The sequence below is a fragment of the Drosophila mojavensis genome, unplaced genomic scaffold (genome assembly GCF_018153725.1).
Source record: "Drosophila mojavensis isolate 15081-1352.22 unplaced genomic scaffold, ASM1815372v1 contig_74, whole genome shotgun sequence".
Taxonomy (NCBI): domain Eukaryota; kingdom Metazoa; phylum Arthropoda; class Insecta; order Diptera; family Drosophilidae; genus Drosophila; species Drosophila mojavensis.
This window is the reverse complement of record NW_025318899.1, coordinates 193,628-214,974: the sequence shown is the minus strand read 5'-3', so window position 1 is coordinate 214,974 and position 21,347 is coordinate 193,628. Positions and strand designations below refer to the sequence as shown.

The 21,347-nt window shown below is 42.1% G+C and overlaps 1 protein-coding gene across 3 annotated transcripts; it reads right to left on the bottom strand.

Annotated features, from left to right (window-relative positions):
* Window positions 1-450: 450 nt before the first annotated feature.
* LOC6586367 (tensin homolog) lies at window positions 451-21,297 on the bottom strand. 3 transcript variants are annotated; one of them, XM_015160301.3, is made up of 6 exons: window positions 20,866-21,297; window positions 5,412-5,624; window positions 5,049-5,358; window positions 1,771-2,044; window positions 1,402-1,682; window positions 451-1,176 (listed from the first exon to the last, which is right to left on the bottom strand). In XM_015160301.3, the coding sequence occupies exons 2-6, from the start codon at window positions 5,597-5,599 to the stop codon at window positions 952-954; spliced, it is 1,278 nt and encodes a 425-aa protein (XP_015015787.1). In that variant the 5' UTR covers window positions 5,600-5,624; window positions 20,866-21,297; the 3' UTR covers window positions 451-951. The 3 variants fall into 3 exon arrangements, with proteins under 3 accessions (XP_015015787.1, XP_015015788.1, XP_015015789.1); XM_015160302.3 differs by lacking the exons at window positions 5,049-5,358; window positions 20,866-21,297 and having other exon boundaries at window positions 5,412-5,433; XM_015160303.3 differs by lacking the exons at window positions 5,049-5,358; window positions 5,412-5,624; window positions 20,866-21,297 and adding an exon at window positions 2,423-3,872.
* Between the last annotated feature and the right edge of the window lie 50 nt (window positions 21,298-21,347).

Below are 21,347 nucleotides of genomic sequence, written 5' to 3'. Positions count from 1 at the left end.
CGCATTCCAAAAAATAATACAAAATACATAAACATTTAATCCGATTTGCAAGCATTTTCAGAATAGTGTTTGTGGCGACAGGTGCAGCTGCCATAAAAAGTGCCTTAAAATTCAATAGAATACAAACAAGTGTAAAGCTCAAAATAATACGTATATCAAACTGCACAATGCTTATCTTTTAATTTAAAAGTAATTAAACTGAGTCAAAAATGAAAAAGAAAAAAAAACCATTTGGTAGCGAGTCCGCAAACTGTAAAACGGTTAGCATAGACCAGTAGCTCTCAAACTGTAAGCGAAGCAAAATGTTTGTGGTGTGTTTCGTGTAGGCAAATCAATCTTGATAATCACTGGAGTGGATAGATATATAATGCATATAACATATAGTATATATTGCTATAGCTTGGAGAATGTATGTATATATGTAGTACATTAAATTAGAGGAGCTTTGAATAATTCTTTCGATCTATACTCTTATACTTTAGACTACACTTCAAGGTATATATCGTATAATTTTATACAATATGGATATTTGTGGATTTAGTATAATAAAAGAAAACTTTAAAGCGACCGCGTATACCCGTTTTCCCCAGAAAGACAGTGCGTATTAATGTGCAAAATAATAGCATTGGACTTTTGGAATTTTGATTCATAGGGATTTCATGTTGCATACTTTGTTGTTTTTTGTTTCGTCCCTCTCTCAGTTCAATGGATTTTGTATTATAATTTTTTACGACGCTGTTTTTTTTTCTTTTTGTGTTTGGGTTTTGGGCTATTTCCTTGTTATTTTTTTTCTGTTTTCTGTCGCTACGTCAACCGCCAGCACAGCCAATTAGGCAAATTAATCAGTTTGTCATCCTGTCCCGACTCCCGATTGCGAGCTTAATTCAATCAATATGCCAATAATTACTTAATTAATTAGCTGCTCCCGCTTTCATCATGCCTGCCGCTGTGTCACACATTCAAATCGGCCATCATTTTGCGAAAATCATTCAGCGATCCGTACATCTCAAAGTCCCCTCCACCCCCATTTCCGTTTCCGCCCCCGTGGCCATAGTTTTGTGTGTGGGCGCGTATATGCGGGGGGCGTGGCAGGGTGAGTGGCACAGGCAACAACTCTGGCATTACCGAATGATGCGTGATCAATGCTCGCAGCGAACTAAACTCCTTGGTGAAGCCCTGTTGAGAGAGAGAGAGAGAACAGTTTGACAAAAATATTTAATGCCTGTTTACTCTACGATAAATATGTTCGGCTGCAGCTGAGCTCGCTAGAGTGAGGGAGGGAGAGAGCGATATTGATTTTCTATTTGTTGAGATGCGAGCAATTACGAATTTAAGGTTTACTCTTGTCTCATCTATGGCCTGCATGATTGGCAACTACAGCCAACCTGATTGTTGACTTACCTTGATCTTATAGCCGCGCTGGGTTCGCAGTATCAGGTAGTGTGCCACGCGTGGCGCGGGTGGTGGCACACGGAGGGATAATGCAAAGCAGCCCGGCTTGGTGCTGCTTTGGCGCACTAGGAATGCGCCTGGACTCTGGCGGGATAGCACTTCCAGTGAGATCTCCCTGGGTATGCCCGCCTGATACCAGGCGGCACCCTTCAGCTCCTGCTGTTCGGCCAGGCTGAGGTTGTCCAGGCGCAAGGGGGAACTCGCTGCAAACAGTTTCGGACTGGAGTTGGCTAAGTCCCGAGCAACATAGAAACAATATGTTAATATCAGCAGTCGGGATCAGGAGACATCGTTAATCAGAATTATTGCAATACCTACCGCTGCATGTTTCCCTCAAATATTTCTTGCTGTTGGGTAGCTCTGACTGTAAGCGCTGAGTGGCCGTTTCCAGAGCCGTCAGCGACTGGCGACAGGAGTCACCGAATTTGCTAGCCACATACTTGTCCGGCTCGCAGATGGCCTCGTTCACATAGCCATCCGATATGGTCTGCGATGAGCCCGAGTTCAGGGAGGAGGAGCACGTGTTGTGGACCAGGGGGCGGCTGTCCTCAGTGCCACGCAGCAGTCCAATGCCCATGGTGAGGCGTTTCACCTGAAAGTAGATCGGGACAGAGTTCATCAATAGTTTTGCATGACTGGGATTCGGCTTCGTGTTGGCTGCCAATTTGGCCAACAACGAGAAAACTTTTCAAGCCAACCCAACGCCACACAATAATTGCAATTCACTTTGCTGAATCTGGCCGCAAAGCCAGCTAACAAGGATATCACTTTAGTCGATGAGGACTAGAACAAAGTAATATTAAGCAGCTAGACGACGGCAATGCCCTGTTAAACAGTTTTCCTCGGGCTATAAGCTAGAATTTATAGGACTGCTTCTTCAACTTTTAGGATCCATATGGATCATAAATTTATGTAGGCATATAAAACATGTTCAGTCCTTAGCAAGATACCCTCCTCTTCCTGTGCTTACATGGTATCTTGGCAGGAAAACGCCTTGAAAATTGAAATTGAATTGAAAATTGATGTGTTACATTTTTGGTTACTAATAAAATGTTAACTATGTCGTTCCTACTTCCCGCACCCCACATGCCACACTCCCTCTCGACCACTGAAGCCACCTCTCGCCAAGCTGTCGACCCCCAACTGGAAGTTGCTTTGGTTTTTGGGGCTGCGGTAAATTACTTTGAAATGAGTTAAAGCAAAAACTTTTGCCTGCTTGTAGGGCGGCATTTAAAGCGTTTCCAATTAGTAAACAGTTCCGCTCAAGTGTTGACTGGCTTCTTCCCAGTTCCGCCATTCATTCCTCTTATCCCCCATTTTATAAGTTATTTACCTAATTTGCAATAATTATGTTGATTTTATGTAGCCACCGAAATTCGCTTTTGATGTGGCATTTAGCTCAATGAGCTTCAAGCCGAGCTAAGTCCACTTTATCAGACTCATGAATAGCAACATTATATAGTTAACATAATGAGGCTTTTGTAGAAGTTGACTTTGTAGATAAGTATTTCTTATGTTTATATAAGAAGTATGTATTTTTGATTAAGGTAGCACTCGCATAAGAAACCTTGCAGGTTGTCCCCTAGCCAAGCACTCTACTTTGTTAGAGCTTCTAGAAGATAAAAGATTTAAAATTTAGATAGAATGCCCCGTTTCGGCTTTAAGAGAGCTACTCTTGCTGCTGCTGTGCATCATTTCGCAATTGCAGCTAATTGAATTGGCAGTCAGAGCTGCTTTATCGTTAAGCATGCAATCAGTGTCAAGGGGTTGGTCGGAGGGGGTCGGGTGGCAACCTAATGGCCCCATTATGCTAATGACATTGGAAAAGACCTCGCAATATGCAAAATCCTCAACAAGACAATGCGCCCAAGTGGCAGTCGGCAGGCGATGCTCGACAAATCCGGCTGACAACTGCTAGAAAAAGGCGTAAATATAAAAAATGCAATGCAGTGGGAGAATCGACAACGAGCAGAGATGAAAACAAGTGGAGAAGAGCAAGAGAGGCCGAAGATGCTGCAGAGCGCAGGCAGAAAAGGTAGGCATAATGGGAACAATGGAACAATCGGGCTGGGGGCGTGTCCTAAGTTGCAAGCGTTTGGCAAAGTACAGCTTTGCAATACCCTGTAGCTAGCGCTAAGGCGATGGCCAGCTAACGCCTGCATATGTAACAGTAAATATTTCGTATTGGTATTGGGTATATATGCGATTATATACGCCTCTTCATCCAAGGCAACAACAACAACTTGCTCTCTGTTTATGTTTTCCTATAGGGTATTTTCAAGTGGAGCACTCTCAGTGAGTGCATTCCAAGTTGTTTGTGCCGGCATTTGATTTGGTCCTTTCTCTCCACCTTTTGTCTATCTCCCCAGAGACTCTCCGCCCTTTGTCTGTCGCTTAGTTGGCAGAAAACTTTTGCCTCGCTGCAGCTCCAGCTGCAGCTGCAGCTGTCAGCTGTAGGCCTATAGATATATAGCTGTATGTATATTCGTTTGTAGGTGTGTGTGGGTGTGTGTAGAAAGCAGGACACGTAATGCCAGCGCCAGGATTTTGTTGGCATTGTTGCAGCGATTTATGTGTCATAAAGTCACTAAGTTAACGGCATTTGGCTGCCATTCGCCTGGCATGCCTGCTGCAAGTTTTTCATTTGCCACACACTCACACGCACCTACACACTTGCCATCTCACTCCCTCCTGCACTCCCCCGGCGAACGTGTGTGGGTGAGGAAAAGCAGCAGAAAATGGCGCGTTGCACTTCAGCTTTCCAGTTGTTGTTGCTGCTGGAATTGCTGGCGGCGCGTGCCAAAGTGCCGTTAGCTGGAAATTTGCATTTTTGCAAATTAATTTAATGAACGCTTTTGGGTCTTGTTTAGTGGCAAACATTTTTAGAGTATGCCATCGTTCCAAGCTGTTGGAAGTGCTTTACTAAATTGCATTTGATTTTCGAGTGCTGCCAATTTGTCTGCCAGTTAAAGCCTTTATTAAAACTAATTTTTTGTTTTTTAGGTTTAAACTTTAAAATCGATTGAATGTGAATTGAACTAGGCTACAGTGAAGCAACGTGAATCTGGCACTAGAAGAAGAGACAGGATTGATTGAGTGATGGTTTTAGATACATTGATTACTGAACAATGGCCTGGTCCTCGACAAATATTTTAATAATATTTCTGTAGTTTCTCTCTTCTCTTCGCTATTTTTAGTGTCTTAGTCAAAGCTTTGGCTTTATTTAATGACTCCTGAAAGTATGCAAAATTTGCTCACTTTTAGCCATTTTATTTCACTTGGCAGCATCATTGGCATTCAAATTAAATCGATTTCTGCTAAGTAAACCAATAAAATCAATCAATTTTAGCAGACTTATCAATTTGGCCAGGACTAATACAAATTATGCAAAAATTATGCAAGGACTGGAGCGTACCAGGCAACACTTTAAGATTCAGTTAGTTCGACTGTACTTCATGACATTTTATGTGTGTTTTTCCATCGTTTCTGCTCCAGAGCTCATTAGGCTAATAGTCAAATTTAAGCATCATTGAAAATAGAATTCCTATTGCAGCTGTTATCCTGCAACGTCATACAAAAATCGAGAGCGTGCTCACCAGAGGCGGTTTATCAACCAAACGACGACAATTATTCATTTCAGTTGGGGAATTGTCCTCCTCGGAGCTGGGTGAACGTGGCATCTGCTGTTCGCCCAGCTCTTGGCCATTGTGTTGGCTGTGCGCTGTGTGATGGCTGTGCAGCAGCTGCAGTTGCTCCACCTGATGACGGGGCGTGGAACGTGGCTGCACAGGATGCGAATGCGAGTGGGAATGGGAATGCGAATGCTGATGAGGATGCTGATGGGAGTGAGGCTGATGTTGATGTTGATGTTGATAATAATGAACTGTGCTGCTCGCTGTGGGTGCGCTGTAAGAGAAGCTTTACTAGCTGTGGCACACTTCAGCGCGGCTGTGATTTACCTGAAACTTAGCTCAGGTAGCAGCTGAACTAGCGGCGAGCCTTCCGCAGAACCTTTCCTTTCGCCAGTCTCAATGAGCGCTGCCTCCGCATTGACCAGAGTTGCGGCCGAAGATGTTGCCTCTGCTGGGGAGTTGGTGAACGCGGCTGTATTATGTTGCGGCTCCAGACGTAGTCGTATATCCTGCATGGCCGTGGGTGTCCAGCTACAGCATCTGCGAAAGAGTTAAGAGCCAAGTTGAAAGCTTGTTAAAAAGAAAACTTATCTGGCCCAAAAACTAAAAGTTAGCACCGCATTGGTCACTTTGGGTTTATGTTAATACTTATGATTTCTTGACTTGCTCAATGCTTGGAATTTCTCTCTATCATTCTATCTTTCTCTCTCTCTCTTTCTTTGTCTCTGTCGCTCGCAGACATATTTTGCGCCTTTTTGTGGTGTTGTTGCCTTGTTAAACTTTTGCTTTAAGAGTCACTCAAGTTGTGTGGGCTTAAAGGCTGCAAAACTTTTTTGGCCACAACTTTCAGCTTATTGAATTTTCACACACACACACAAGCACACTCACACATGTACATATTTACAGTTTGTAAAAGTTTTAATGCAATTTTAAGCCTTTGCCTATTAGTTGCAAATCGTTTCCAGATTTTCAGCATATTAATTTTAAAGCTGGCGTAGCGCCTTTTTTGTTCTTTTGGCGTAGTTGTTGCAAATTGGGTTAAGGCTGTGGCACACCCGCCAGCTGCTTATTGTGCCATAGTCTATATTCTTGCCACACTTTGCGTTCATCTACATTTAGAGCAGCAACAATGAAAAGGCACAAAAGGCTGCTGGCTTTAGGTTACAACACAACATTTGCAAATGTAGTAGAAGTAGGAAGTAGAAGTTGTAAAGGGCCCGAAGCCAGTTTAGCATAGAGTGCTCGACTTAAATTTGCTTCAAAGTGCAGTTTGTTGAATGTTCGCATATCACTGTTATAAGCTTATTTTATAAGCAACATTAATGATGAAAACTGATGAAAATGCCGAGCACTCCAGCTTGCATTAAAGAATGTTGGAACTCAAGTTGAGTTTAAGCTATGCAAATGCGATTGACGCTGGTTTCTCCTTGCTGCTGCTGTTCTGAATTTAACAAGTATACGCCATGTTGGCTGTGCATTAATTTTACTAACGACGACGTCGGCGAAGACAATGGGACACAAATGTGCTGACATTTTGGCACTTGATGTAAAAGTTGCTTTTGCACAAGTTGCAGAATGTCAGCAGTGACAACAGCAACAATCACAGCAGCAGCAACCACAACGACAACAACAAATAACAGCTGGCAACTGGCTTATCTCACATTACTGTTGTCTTGCAATTTCCAGCTGCAGCGGACACGCCCAACATGTTCATTAAACTTGTCATACACGAAATGCATCAAAATGTTCTCTATGCCTTGCAACAGCAACAATAACAACAGCAACTGCATTTCCAAGTGACAAATTTCATAGCACGCTTTTGTGCGTCTTTTGTTGCTCTGTCCAAAATGTACATGGAATTAGACTGTGTTAAAACAATGAGACATACATATATATACATATACATGATGAGAGTAACATTTTCAGGTCGCTTCGAGTAGTTTTCCATAAAAATATCTATGTCCAGAGCTCACAACATCGTTCCTCATTTCTCAGATTGTTTTATGAATTGATTGACTGGATGATTGATTGACTGAGTTCAAGCTACTATTGTCAGCAATTAAAACGAGAAGTGCTCTCTATTATCTAATTCTGTTTCTAATAACCTTAGCATTCTTATATATTTCACTTTCTTCTTTATCCTCTGTTTGTTGGTAACTTAATCCCAACGTGGCTTCTTTTTATTGTCTTTCACTGCTTTCAGCGTGTCATTTGATCAAATTAAAATTTACCTTTGAGCATACAAAGGCAAACAAACAGCAGTTTGTTCCAGCTTCAACTTCCACAATGTTATGAGTGCCGCCACATCCTCAGTGCTACTATATGCTACTCTGCGCTCTAGTCTATAAGTACACACATAAACACGGACACACACATAAGCACACATACATTTGCTTGTTAGTTTATTGAAATTGATATTATGTGAGAGCTGCTGTCAAGCTAACTCTATAAAGACGGTCTGGTCTGCCTGTTGGGCTGTCTGTATCTCTGTCTGTCTGATCCCGTCCAGGTTTTGTCTTTGCCGGGCACTTTTATTTCTATTTGCCATAGGATTTTGTTACGAAATTCATTGTTAAATCGCTTGGAAATATATTTTTGGATGGAGTGAAGACGCTGCTGTCTCTGCTTGATTGCCATATGAAAGTGTCTCGTGTCTCATGTCTGCACTTTTGTCTTCTTATTGTCTGTTGCTTCCTTTTTTGTGTCTTTTGCCCATTTAAGTGCATCACAAAGGGTATACATATTACTAGTATGGAGACTGACATTCTCCCTTTCATAAAATTAACTAATATTTGAATTGTAACTCTTATATGAATTGTGACAACTAACTGCACTTTTATGTGATTTTTTATGCTCAAATTTATATGTTGACTTTTTGGGACAGGGTATTTCCCAGTCGACTATTCTCAGTGTCTATACTCTTATTTATTTGCAGCTCTCGTTGAGTTCATATTTTCTTCTGACTTTTATGCATTTGTTGAAATTCAATCGGCAATTCGACACATGGTGCCCTATGTGACTCTCTTAAAGCGCTTTAATCAATCGGCTGTTGCATGTGCTACAAAAAATACACAACAACAACAACATCAAGAGTGACACAAAATGTCAGCAGTCTTTGAACTTTTGGGTTTCAGATTTGCCGCCTGGGTGGCCGGTACTGCTGCAGCACTGTAATAAAATACATAGTGCTTCCAACAGAGTTTGCTTGGGCGATAACTAACGGCCCAGTCGATCATTGACCACGCTCTATGTGGGAACCGGGATTGTTTGTGTGGATGCCAGCTAGCCGGCCTGGGCTGGCTTTCTGCCTGCCTGTTACGTGACAATCCGCAGCCCAGTTTCATGTGCCGACATGTGGCATGTTGTAGGCAACATATAACAGAAGTAGGCGCGCCCTGGCCAGAGTTCCAGGCCACAAGCTGCAAGCTCCAAGCTCCAGCAGCAACAATGAGACTTTAAATGTGCACCGCTTTTGGCTTGACATCAGCGACGAGCAGCGACAAGAATAAAGCGCCCAGCACTGTCCTCAACAATGAGACAGCAACAGCTACAACAACAAGAAGTGTAAAGCCAAATGGTTCCGCCTTAAATTTATGAACTCCAATCGGCAACTATTTTATTTACTCAAATTACTTGAACTTAAAATGCCTTTAAAAGGTTGTCTGCATGCTTTAGCTAATTAAATTAGCTTTCAATTTAAACAAGATTCTGCTCTACACTTGATACATGTACAATATTCGTCTTGCTCCTAAGCATTATTAAATTTCAATTAATGTTCCGGATCAGGCTGGTATGAACATTCATCAATCTCATTGTCAGAGTGGCAGTGGCATGAGCAGTGTTGAAATTTATGTAGCCTTCACGCAAGACGCGATTTCAATTCAATTATGAATTATGCGAACAATTCAGCTTGACATGTTCGCTCCCGGTTGTAGTGGCAGTGGCAGTTGGATTACAGCTGTGGCATCTGCTGCTGCTGCTGCCCCTTCACCTACTCTGTCAATGCCACTAATTAAATGCAATGCTGTTCGCTCGATTTGTTGTGCTAATGCTGCGTAATTACGGAATGCGACGACGGCGGACACGACAGCATTGACGCGGCGGCAACATTCCAAGACGTTACTCATACGCCGCGTGTGTCAACAGAACAGCAGAAATGGCTCTCCAAATCGGTACATCGTGCAGCAATTGCTGCTGCTGCAGCTGGGCCCAGCAGCGAGTGAGGGCGAAGGACGAGCATTGTCAGACGGCTGCCTGGCGACGTCTCCGCATTTGGCATGCCACAACAATACCAGCAACAGCAACTACGAATGCGTCTTTGTGTTGCCAGCACCTTGTTGCTGTTATTGTTGTTGTTGCTGTTGCAGTTGTTGCTGCCATTGTACATTGACACCTCATGGCTACTGTGGGCCTCTTTTTATAAAATCCTTTACCCATTACTAATGTACCGTGCAGGGTATATTGACAATAGTTCGATAGTTAGTAATAAACCGAGAAGGACGAACGGCCTGATGCAGCATGTGAACTAAAGTGTATACAATTAACTACTGACATCATAACCTTACATGTATGTGTTTCATGGTATTCAGAGAGCATAGCATGCATTGAGTTCCTCAAATGTTTCTATTAGAGAGAGGGCAAGAGATAGACTTAATACAGATAATCATTTAGAGCATTCTCAGGTCTATACTGAGGCCTTTTAGGGTATCTTCTAGTCCCGCCCACTCAACTAGAGCACTTGAGCAAGTTTTTCTTTAATTTTATTTCTGCCCTGTGTAGCTTGCGTTGGCCATGTACATGAAATTTATGTCGCCTAAAGTGCAACGTTGACAATGTGCGCTTGTAATTTGTTGTTGCTGTTGTTGTTGTTGTTGGTGTTGTTGCAATTGTTATTGCTGTCAGCACTTGGCCATGGCTATTTAATGATTGTGATTGTGTGCTGCTGGAAACAACTTGGCTGCGATTGCTAAAAGAAATGCGAAACATTTTTCACGCCCTCGGGAAAAGCGTCAGCTGTTGCGCAAGTTCAAAGGCGAACCAGATAGGGAGAGCGAGAGACAGAGAGAGAGAGAGAGAGAGATAGAGAGAGAGGGCAGAGAGAGAGCGAAGGGGTCTGTGCTGCATGCAAATGTCACATGCAATCATAAATGCATATCGCTTCGCGGTTCAATGAAGTGAGGCGAGGCCAAATAGTCATCACATATATACATATACACACACCCCCTATCGTGAGATGCATGCGACTGTAATAATTTATACAAATGTCTGCGGCTTTTGACTTGCCACCTCCGCCAACCCCTTGACCCCTCCACAACCGCTCCCTACCTACCTCCGCTTCTTCACTAGTTGCGACAGTTCAATAAAAGTTATGCAACAAACGCCGTCTGATGACACACTTTGTGGCCGGAGTGTCGGGTCTCTGGCAAAAGGATGCTGGCGGCGCGGGTGGGGCAGGTGGAGATGCGTCTCCGGGTGATTGAAAAACTTTTGCCTCGTTGATGCTGAAAATGAAATATGTTACAGCGTTTCGCTTCCGATACTCTGTAGACTGTTGTGAACGACTAGCCAGGGGGCTAAGACTTTCTGGGATGCAACGAAATTATTTTCATACATACATATGTATATGCGATTATTTTCTCTTCAAAAACTACCTTCTATGATATTTTCTAGTCTAATGCCATACATAGCTGAGAACTAGGTATCTCTTAGTTGGGCATTTTCGAGGTTTTTCGGGTTTGCGGTAAGCATGAAGTATTATATTTGCAAAGTGCAGCAAGCGTGCAACGTTAAGGTGTGTCAGTTGACTGTCGCATCCTTCGCTCTCGGTCTCCTCTGACATCGGGGGCTATCGATAAGCACCTCTGGGGACAACTGAAACGCTTGAGAAATGCAGCGAGACACATGACTTGGTTGCGGCGGGATCTTAAGTTACTTTTGCTGTCACCAGATGATGCGAGCTGCTGAAACACAGCCAAGACTTGTGTCTCGCGAAAAGTTTGTAGTTTTCAGTTTTCAGCTATTTCTGTTTTCTGCTTTCAGCTTTTATTTTTTTTCTTTCAGAGGAACCGAGTTATAAACAATTCGCGCTGAGCAAATTACGTACGTTATGCGGACGTGTTTATAAGCGAGTTGCACAGACTTTTCAACAAAGTCTAAACAATTTACAGCCAACAACATTTATTGCTATACAAAATTTGTTATTACTTTTGAAAAAGTTATATTATTGATATTGTGATCTTAGCATGTAACTAGCTATTCATCGAAGAGAGATCAAATATGGGCTATGCTAGAATCCCGATCTAATGAATTTTCCTCCTGCTTATATGCTTCCTGTTGCTCTTTATAGTATTCTATAGTGAGTCCCAACAATCTGTATCACTATTTCGATATTTAAATCAAACTTCTAACTATGTTTACAATCTAAAAAGTTTTCTTGACTATCAAGCAATAAAATGGAACATTTTATAATTACAAATTGGAAAAATTTCAGACACCTGATGACTCCAATGATGTTAAACTGGCTTTTAATTTCCATTTGTATGCTGGTGCATCGAATTAGTTAGCCAAAAGGCACTGGGGCTTCACCTTGGGAAGCTAATCTTATGAGTCAAAGCCAGGGATGCACGGGCATGGCTGGCCGTGCCACATGCCGACTGCATTCCATTAATTAACAATTAGTGCCATCAAAGGCGCGGCCGCTGCAGCAAATCTAGACGCAGATGCACTCGCAGTCGAAATGAGCAGGGCAACACTGAGAGAAAATGAGTGTGAAGTAGTAAACTAGTTTCTTCAAGCTGGCAAATAGAGCTTTGCAATAAAATAATGGTTATTCAAGTCGTGCAGAGCCTAAAATTGATTGTCTTGGTCGTTGCTTCTTGTTGAACTTTACGAGATTTTAACAATATATATGTATATGCTTTCTCGCAGTGTATTTGAAGGCTGCCAGCGGTAGCTGCCGAGGCGTTCAACATAAGTTTTTGATGTGCGCGTCACTTTCCGGTACATGTAATTGTGTTGAAGCGAGCAGGATACGGTAGCTGAACATTTATATATGTATATATATATATATATATATATAGATGTACAATCGGTCGGTAATGATGCGGCAACGCCTGTCTGAATTTGGTAGCAGCAAGAACCGCCGTTAAGGGGGCAAAGATCAGAGAGAGAAAAAGCGAAAAAGATCTGTGAGCGATGTCAAAAGATGACAGCGATGTGGATGACGTTGCTCGGCTGGCTCGCTGATGACTTGTGTAATAAGTGGAAAGAATCTTGTCTAGAAACAATAACTCGTTGCCTTTCGTTGAACTTGAATCGCAGTTGTTGCATGTTGCATGTTGCATGCAGCCATCTACAGCAACAACAACAACATGCGAGTTAATGATAGTCTCTCGACTGTTGGCTAGTAGATCGCTCTCCGCGGCTGGCTGGTTAGCCGACTACACGATTTGCCTGTCTGACTGTTCTGTGCGCCTGTTAACTTGGCCATGAAACATTCGATGCTTGGGCAAATTTCACAACCGGCATCGGGAAATTGTGAAAAAGTGAGTTGAAAGACACAAATACACACACACTCCCATACACACATTCACTTATGCAGAGATAGATCTATAGTTGTGGCGCGAGAGACGGAGAGTGAGCGAGATAGCAATAGTGGGCTACGTGTTTTTCTTGTTTTCTTTTGCACCGCATCTACGCGATCTTGAGCTCAATTCTCCAGTTTGCTCAAGTCCTCTGCGCTCCTATATTACTCAGTGCTCAGTGCTCAACTGGAACTTGTTTTCTTCCCATATTTGTGCGTGGCGTTGGTGTCAGCGTCGGCATCTTAACCGCAAATCCTTTCGGATATGAATTGAATTCATATATTATTTATGATCTGTTTATTATTATTGTGCATGCCACATGATCATCATCATGCTGATGATAATGACGTTTCTGTTGGAAATTGTTGCCGGCTCTTGACTTTTGGCATGGTATGCCTGTCAGAAATGAGAGAACTTCTAATTGGAATTGCTAATCAAGTTGAAGTAATTTTGGGTGATTCGGCCTCGAGGAAGTGTTAGCCAAGGCAACGGCTGATGGATTGTGGTGAAGTCAATGTAGAATGAGCAGCAGAGAGCGTAATAAACAGAGAGAAGTATACATATAAATAAATAATATGTAAAGAGGGGAACTCAGAGGGAAAGAGGGATAAATGAAGCTTATAAGGGAGGTAGGGGACAAAGAAAAACAAAAGAAATGTAGAAGAATGGACTGAGAAAAAGGGAAAGTTAAAAATATAAAATATACAATTAGTAGTTTCTCTATATGCCAATTTAAATGCTAACTAACGGCAAGCATATGTATATTATATTTCAATCGATTGATAATGCTTTGTATCATATGGAATATGCCTATAGCTTAACATCAGCAATCTGGCAACTCTGTTTGCTTTGCAAGTGTTCTGTCCTTTGCCCAGCATTGTCTGGCTCTGCTACGACTAGCTCTATTCTTAGCGGCCAATATCCAGTTCATCCGCCAATGGCCACGACTACGACTATTACGACTGCAGACGGGGCGCCCCACACGACGATTCACAAACCAAATCGTTGTTGTGGAAGAGCGAGAGGGAGAGCGAGAGAGAGAGAGAGAGACATAGGGGCATAGTAGATTTAAGTGCGCCTTGATTGCCCCACCGCGCAGCTTGACAAGCCGCTGCTCCTTCAACCCGCTTAACCTGCTCGGCGCCTACCCCCCTTTGCGCCTCCTGCTGCAGTTCCAACTTCAGCTAGAGCAGGAGCACATGGCCTTAATAGTTTTGTACTATGTGTAGTATGTGTATTTTTGCCGGGACATGGCGCAACTGTTGGTTATTACGATTATTATTGTTGTTGACATGCAGTTCCACACTGACAGCGGGACAATTTAGTGGTTCTTCGCCTTTTCCGGCCATTCCAATGCTATCCCACAATAGCAAGCGCCTACTTAGCCCAATCCCAGATCCAAGGGCCTGCCATGCTCGGACAGCTGTCCGGGCTGTCAAAATTCAAAGCAATTAGGCCGCCAACTGATCGCAGCTCAAATCTTCAATCCAATCGCATCGTATCACAGTTTCTAGCTGCTTATCCCTAGTGTAAACGGAGGCAAGCACTCGACTTTTGATGTGTGGCTCTTGTCTGGTGTGGAGGCAATTGGAAAACTGCTTTCTAATGGCGCTACAAAAACTCGAGAGCTAAGCGCTTTTCCGGCTTAATTCGTAAATGCATTTGACTTGAGAGCAGCAATTTATGTATTTCATTATTTTCAAGAAATAAAGAACATGTTGGAATCTTGTTCGGAAAATTGTAGATATTTTGATTTTCAATAGTTTTTGTATAATTTTTGGTAGAAGATATATTTGTACATATGTAAGCATGATTCCTATTTAATTACATAAGAGCCGTAAGAAAGAGCAAAAAGTATATGATTGAGAAAAGTATTTGGTATTTTCTGTCTCTCATTTATTTCAATTTATGAGAACCGTAAAGAAGGTTTTTGCTTGCCTTTTAACTTGCATATGAGTTAGTTTGTCATATTCATATATGTTACATATAGAAAATAAAAATCTTCATTATCTCGCGAACAAATGCAAATAATATGTAATATTTACTAAGGGCCAAAAAGAAATGAAAATTTTTTGTTTTTGGCTTGCCAAAAATATTTTCATAATGAAATTGACGCTCGAGATGAGAAAACAACTGAGAGCAAATTCTGCAATGTGTGTGTGTCTGTGTTGGGGTATGTGTGCCTATGTGTGTATTACGTGGAATGCAATTAAAATGCGCGCTGGGTCGGATAATGCTGCTATATACTTATATGTACTTATACTATCTGGCACATGCGAGCAGTTTAGTATGCAAAAAGCGGGAGACGCAAACAGCAGCAGGAATAAAATCAGAACGGAAGCTGAAACAAGTAAATGCTGTCAAAACAAAGGTTGATTGACTGGGAGATACTTCGTTATAGAATAGAGTTTATAGACAAATTGCCTTGAATAATGCCATAATGAAATTCAATACATTAAATTTATATGTACATGTGCTCTTATAATATCAGCGATATTCTTAAAAATGAGCTTGATATGAATATATCAAAACTTATTGATCACTGAGCTGAAATTCGTGGGAAATGATTTATGTAACGCTGGTATGCCCCTTTTGATTTAAGCAAACCTCTAGGGTATACAAAGAGTTAAACAGTTTAGCGTCGCTTGCCGCGTTCGGCTTTAATGATAATGAAGATTATGCCGCTGTATTGGAGCGCCAGGATGAGCACGAGGATATGCGGATGAAAAAGCGAATGCGGATGCGGATGTGAAAGGGGATACTGCTGCTGTTGATGATGTGTTGGTAGCTAACGTAGTTGTTGGCGTTGTCGCTGTTGTTGCTGCTGGATGTGGAATGAAATTGAAGCTGTAGTTGTGGCTGTAGCTAAAGCTCTTGTGCGTTGTTTTCGAAGCGGCAAAGCTGCTCGCGGCTCTGGGGCTTGGGACTGTTGCACAGCTCCCCTCAGTAATTCACTCTGCTCCAGCATCCTACAATCCACAGGCCCCCTTCTCGCCTGGCAGTGAGTGCAACTTCAGCAACTTCAAGTGGCCTCTTAACGGGAACCGTTTCGCATTGCATGCTGGCATTTTAGCATATTGCAGCACAGTGGAAAAAAATGATGTAAACAAATTTCAAAGAAAACAATTTGGATAATTACATTATTTTGATGAAGAGCTACAGTTGCATGTGCATAAATAAGCTGACGACGAGTGAAGAGAGGAAAATATATGTATATATAGTGTGAGCGAGAGGGAAGAGATAGGTAAGAGACAGTTAGGCAAGAGGAACCATAATCACTTTGCTGTGTGGTCGTCGTTCAAGACAGATAATTCAAAGTGTGGCAGGTTCGTTAGCATATTATAGGGCTGATTAAACTGAAGACTGAGTAACAAAAAACAGAACTGGAATATCAGCTTGCCTCAGCTCTGCTTCAATGAGTAGATATAACAATGGCGGTTCCGACTCAGACAGAACTCTAATCGAGCTAGGCTTTTGTAAAAAGTATTTCAAATAAGCAAATATTGGTTTTGAGGTGTACTGTGCAAAGACTGCGATGGTCTTACTCCTTTTCGTTTATTTTTGGTACCGTTTAGATGTAATCAACACGAATAACCGAATTACCCACAATTTTTCATGGGCTTCTTTTGTTGCCTATGCCTTTGGGCTAGGCTCTGCCACGCTCAGTCCCCCCCAAAGGCAACAACTCATGGTCTCACATTAAAAGCAACAACGGCAACAACAAGAACTGCAGCCACCACAATAATAACAGCGACTGCGGTACACAGCATTTGATTATGTAGCCCATTTCCATTTGGCCATTTTTCGTTCGACACGCCTCCGCATCTGCCTTAGAATCAGACGCCGTGGCTGCTGATGTTGCAGTTGCTGCCTCTGCTGTTGCCTCTGCTGCAGGTTGCTCAATTCAATTGCAAAAATCGTCAAATATTGCCGGCGGGCGTCAATGTATTCAATTATTATTATAAGCTTTGCCTCTGATGCTCTGGTGCTGCCTGCTGGCTATTGCCTGCCGCCTACTCCTCCCCTTGGACTGTGTTTTTGGGAGCTGGAATTGATTTGGTAAATTGCTAGGAAAGCCGTGCAAATGGCCAAAACAATTTTCCAGTATTTACATAATTGCCCTCTGTTGTGAAAACCGTTTGACTTTGTAAACGTGTCTTTTTCGATTCCTTAATGCATATCGTTAGCATTTCATTAAGGGCGTGTCCCACCCCCTCCCTAAATATTGTGTTAATATTTAAATGTATTTGGCTCATAAATAAGCCAATTGGATGTTATTTGGATCAGGTTATATGTAGCTGCGAGTCATCGAACGACAGCTGCAGGTTCGCCTTTCGTTCTTTCGTTCTCTTTTAATTACGCACGAAATACAATAAAAGTTCAACTTAAACAGGTTTTACTTTCTACCTGCGATTGTTTTTGTCTTCTTTCGATTCCCCCAAATTCGTCGATTTTCTGTGCTCATTTTGACATATTTTCTACCTGGCTGTCAGGTGAGTTTCTTTTACGTCTGTCAAATTTGCTTCTTATCAGCCTTTGACTTATCTATCTGTCCTTCTGTCTGTCAACGTGCCAGTCTATAGCTCACGATGGAAGTATGGATGCTCGGCGGGTGCCTCCAAAATGCAGTTGCTCCTCTTATCTCGAGGGAGCACCTAATTGGCTGCTGACATCTGATAAAGTTGATAAGGAATGCAACAAAATATATATCGGAGGGCTGCATTCAATTGAGTTGTTAAAGTTTCACGGAAAGAGACTTAAGTTTTATGTTTAATTAACAGCTTATCGAGGCATTCTGTCAATGACCCTAACAACTGTTCAAATGTTTGAGAAAGATATAAAGATAGAGACAGAATTGGAGCAGTTGAAGATATCACTTGAAGACGGATGATGTGAAAAATAGAACCAGAAACGAACACGAAATTGATTATATATTATTTCTTCTAGCTATGTTTGCTTATATTAAATTGTATAATATTTACAAATTGAATTAGCTAATAGTAAGGAAACTTGAAAAGTCCTACCCCCCAATAAACTTTCTTAAATGTTCTACTTGGCATGAGTGTCTCACGCTCAACTCGTGTCTACATACTACACACCCACACACACACTAAAGCACCCCTCGTAGTCACGCTGTTGACATAACTTCAGCTCATTTCTGTGACACGACAAGTTTACAGCGCTGTCTGTGTAGTTGAAGTCATTTGGTTTAATTCGTCTGTCCAAATTGCTATTTATATGCATCGCCCTCGCTTTTAATTTGTGCTGCAAATCACGAGGTCCCCATTCGAGCTCCTTAGCCTGCAAGAGCCCAAGTGGCAGGCTCCGGCCTGGGGCCCAATCTGCAAACAAAATCAACAGGTGGCGGCGCATATTTCAACATAAAGCTGCCAGCCAAACCGAACCGACCGAAATATCAATAAAAATGCCATTTGCTGCGATTGCGTCGTGCCACAAAACGAACTGAGAACTGAGAACTGCCGGCCACATAGATAATTTTGCAAGCAAGACTCGAAGCTCTACTAGGGTTCTGTCTTTATATAAATATCCTAACAGAAAGCTAGAGTGCATTTCCTTATAGACTCTGTTTGAGAGTTATCTAAGTCGTTCATAACATACATATGCAAAGTGTAACTTAGTATTTATACTAATCATTGCATTTTAATATTTATTTATAATAACATAATCCCCTATTTGCTTTATCAAGATTATCTCATGTCAACTTACAAAAAGCGTAGCTAAATCTTTCCATAGTAGTGTATTCAAGTGTCGTCTACTTTGATATAAAAATGATTCTTAATTTTGTTTTCTATTTATTTTTTTTTGTTTGCATTGCATTTAATTTATTGGCAACAGTTTGCTCGGCTGCTGCATTTAAACGACAAGTGTTGCAAATAAAAAGGCAAAATTAAAGTGGTGCAAATTAGAAAAAAACAAAATTGCAGAGAGCTGGCAACTAGCAGGGACGTCAACACTAGAGGGGCTCAAGGTGCCAGCAAAAGAGAAAAACTTGTTTGCAGCTAAAAAACGATTAAAAAATCGCACAAGCCACACTGCTGTTGTTGCTATTGCCGCTCTTGCTGCTGGTGCTGCTGCTGTTGATACTGCTGGTGCATTCAGCAAGTGACTTTGGCTTGGCTTCGTCGTCGCTTAATAAAGGCAATGAGCTGAACAAACGCGGTGGGGTTTGCTTGAACGCCAAAGGCCAAAAGTGTTGGCAACACAAACAAATAAAAAGCATTGTTGCTGCTGTTGCTGCTTGCGCACAACTGCAACATGTGTAGCAAAAAGCCCAAAATGAAGACATGAGCCGCAGCAAGAGCAACTGCAGCAACGATGACGACCTTCTTTTGTAAACGCGCGCTACATAATTGCAACATCCAAAGCAGCAAAGCTAACGAGTTCGGTGCGGCCTTTTGTTACCATCTGTGTTTAAGTGTGTGTGTGAGTGTGTGTTGCATTGGCCCCTATGCCACTGACAGTTGAGAAATTAGAACGGTTTTTTGGTCTCCGCAAATCACATGCACGTGCGTCCTATGCGTTCTATGTGTAATTGGCAGCTGTTGCAGGTGTGTAAAGAGAGTGTTGCTGTTGCTGTTGCTGTTGCTGCTGTCGCTGCTGCTGCTGGTATTGCTGGTGTTGTCTGAGGTCAGCGGCAGCTGCAATCAGTTGGCCACACAGACATGCCGAGGCAATCATTGAGCCCTGTCAAGGTGTGTTTAATCAATGTTGCATTTACCTTTTTATTGTCGTACACCTCTGCATTACCTAAACACCTCCACTTGTCCCCATCGCACACATGTTGCTCATGCCGCAAAAGCATTAACGTCGGCCCATTTGCACAAATCTTAGTCGTCGTCAGCGTCAGCGTCATCATCGTCGTAGTCGTCGTCGTTGGTGTTGCTGCCATGTTTGTTGTAGTTGTTGTTGTCGTTGCTCATGGCCAGGCCTAAAAGTCTCGGCATTGTTTCTCGGACTGCGTAGGTGGATATTGGCGCATGTTACTGTTGCTGCCAGCAGCCCTCCAAGCTGTTGCTGTTGCTGTTACCATTGATTATTGCCCCTCGTTCGACGCGTAGAAATCGCAACGCTTCAATCTCCGCTTAAACTTGTAAATTAAAACCTTAATGAGCCTGTACGAATTGCTTTGGGTGCTCTGAACGTCTGCAGCCCATGCTGTGTCGAGGTACACGCATTGCTCAACTAAAATTTATGCTCTGCTTCGTATGTATCTGCACATTTCCAATTTTATTTGCAAGAAATAAGAAGGCATTGACTCACATTGAAGTGCATGCAGGGAGGAAATAATATTTTAAGCATTTTCATGCCAAAATGAAGTCGAAATCGTCCAGGTTATTTTTGGATAAACTTTGAAGAAATTACTTTTCTCTCTTTTTGAGAAAGCCTTAAATTAAGTATCGTTATTCTGACTAAAATATGTTGAACTTATTTTTAGTAGGAAACTTGTTAATTTAAGTATTTTGCATACAGAAAAATAATAGTTTGCATGCAAATGCTTCTAATTATAATGCAATTCGAGTTCCAATTACATTTTTTGTGCTGCTGTCAGAGTCACAGAGCGGCGATAGCTGTTGCTGCAACTGTTGCAGCTGCTGCTCTTGCTGTTGCTGTGGTTGTTGCTGTAGAAGGAGCCAATAGCGTGTCAGCTGACACGTTTTTAATTTTCAAGCAATTAGTTTTTTGTTTCTCTGCTATCCAATGCCAATCAGGGACCACAAGCACACACACGAAAATCACCTGAGTTTGGTAGCTCTCAGGGAGCAGGTGGGCTGGGAAGACTGGGAAGTATTGTAAAGTATCTTAGCCTACCCGCATTGTCGATTAACTTAAAATGATTTCATTGCTAATTAATGCGCTGTGAATTTTCTCACGCTTCGCCAGCGAATACTAAAAACTTGTTATTCTCCTTCGACCGCACTCAGGCAGCAAAGTGTAACACACACTAAAGAGTCTTTTTAAATATTTTTCCATTTTTTGCCATTCTTTGCTTGACTTCCTCAACAAGATTTGCATAGTTAGTTAGTCGCATGGCAGCTTCATTCAATTAAATGGTTTGGTGTTTGGCCAAGCTCTCGCGATTAAACAGTAGATGTTTTAATTAAGTACAGTACAGTACAGTAAGTTACAGTAGATGTTTTAATTAATTAGTTATGCCTTTTGCTGCATAAAATACCAACCTTATAGATAGGAATGCGCTTTATAACTCGGCTATATCCGTTTTGAAAGTGTCAACAGCTGCAGCAACAGGTTTGCCAAGAGTTTGACAGACCGCCGTAATGTAAATTACGGCTTTGTTTTCAGATGTGTTTTCAACGGTATAATTGCATATATTTTTATTTATAGATATCGATTTATTTTGAATTGTTGCACTCTTGCTTAGATTTGCTTTTAATTGCTATGCATTACGAGACAAACTTCGCAGGCTTGGCAGTTGCAGCCAGATCTAAGCACATCTGTGCACATCACAACAAAGATGATGAACCCATACACTCGCATACGCACACACTCAATACACGGCTTTAAACGACTCCGATTTCGATTTCCACTCTTCGAGTTGCGACTGCGACTGCGATTGCGACGTTCGCTTCCGCTGGCTAAGCGTAAACGACTAAAAGCGGCCACATAAATTTCAATAGGCCAGGCAGTCAGCCAGCCAAGC

What these genes read in the sequence shown, in the direction of transcription:
- LOC6586367 (XM_015160301.3), bottom strand. Translation starts at nt 5,599, where the DNA reads ATGCAGGATATACGACTACGTCTGGAGCCGCAACATAATACAGCCGCG. An exon ending in CTACCTGAGCTAAGTTTCAG is followed by an intron (nt 5,359 to 5,411) that starts GTAAATCACAGC and finishes CTTCTCTTACAG; the next exon opens with CGCACCCACAGCGAGCAGCA. An exon ending in TTTGAGGGAAACATGCAGCG is followed by an intron (nt 1,683 to 1,770) that starts GTAGGTATTGCA and finishes CTCGGGACTTAG; the next exon opens with CCAACTCCAGTCCGAAACTG.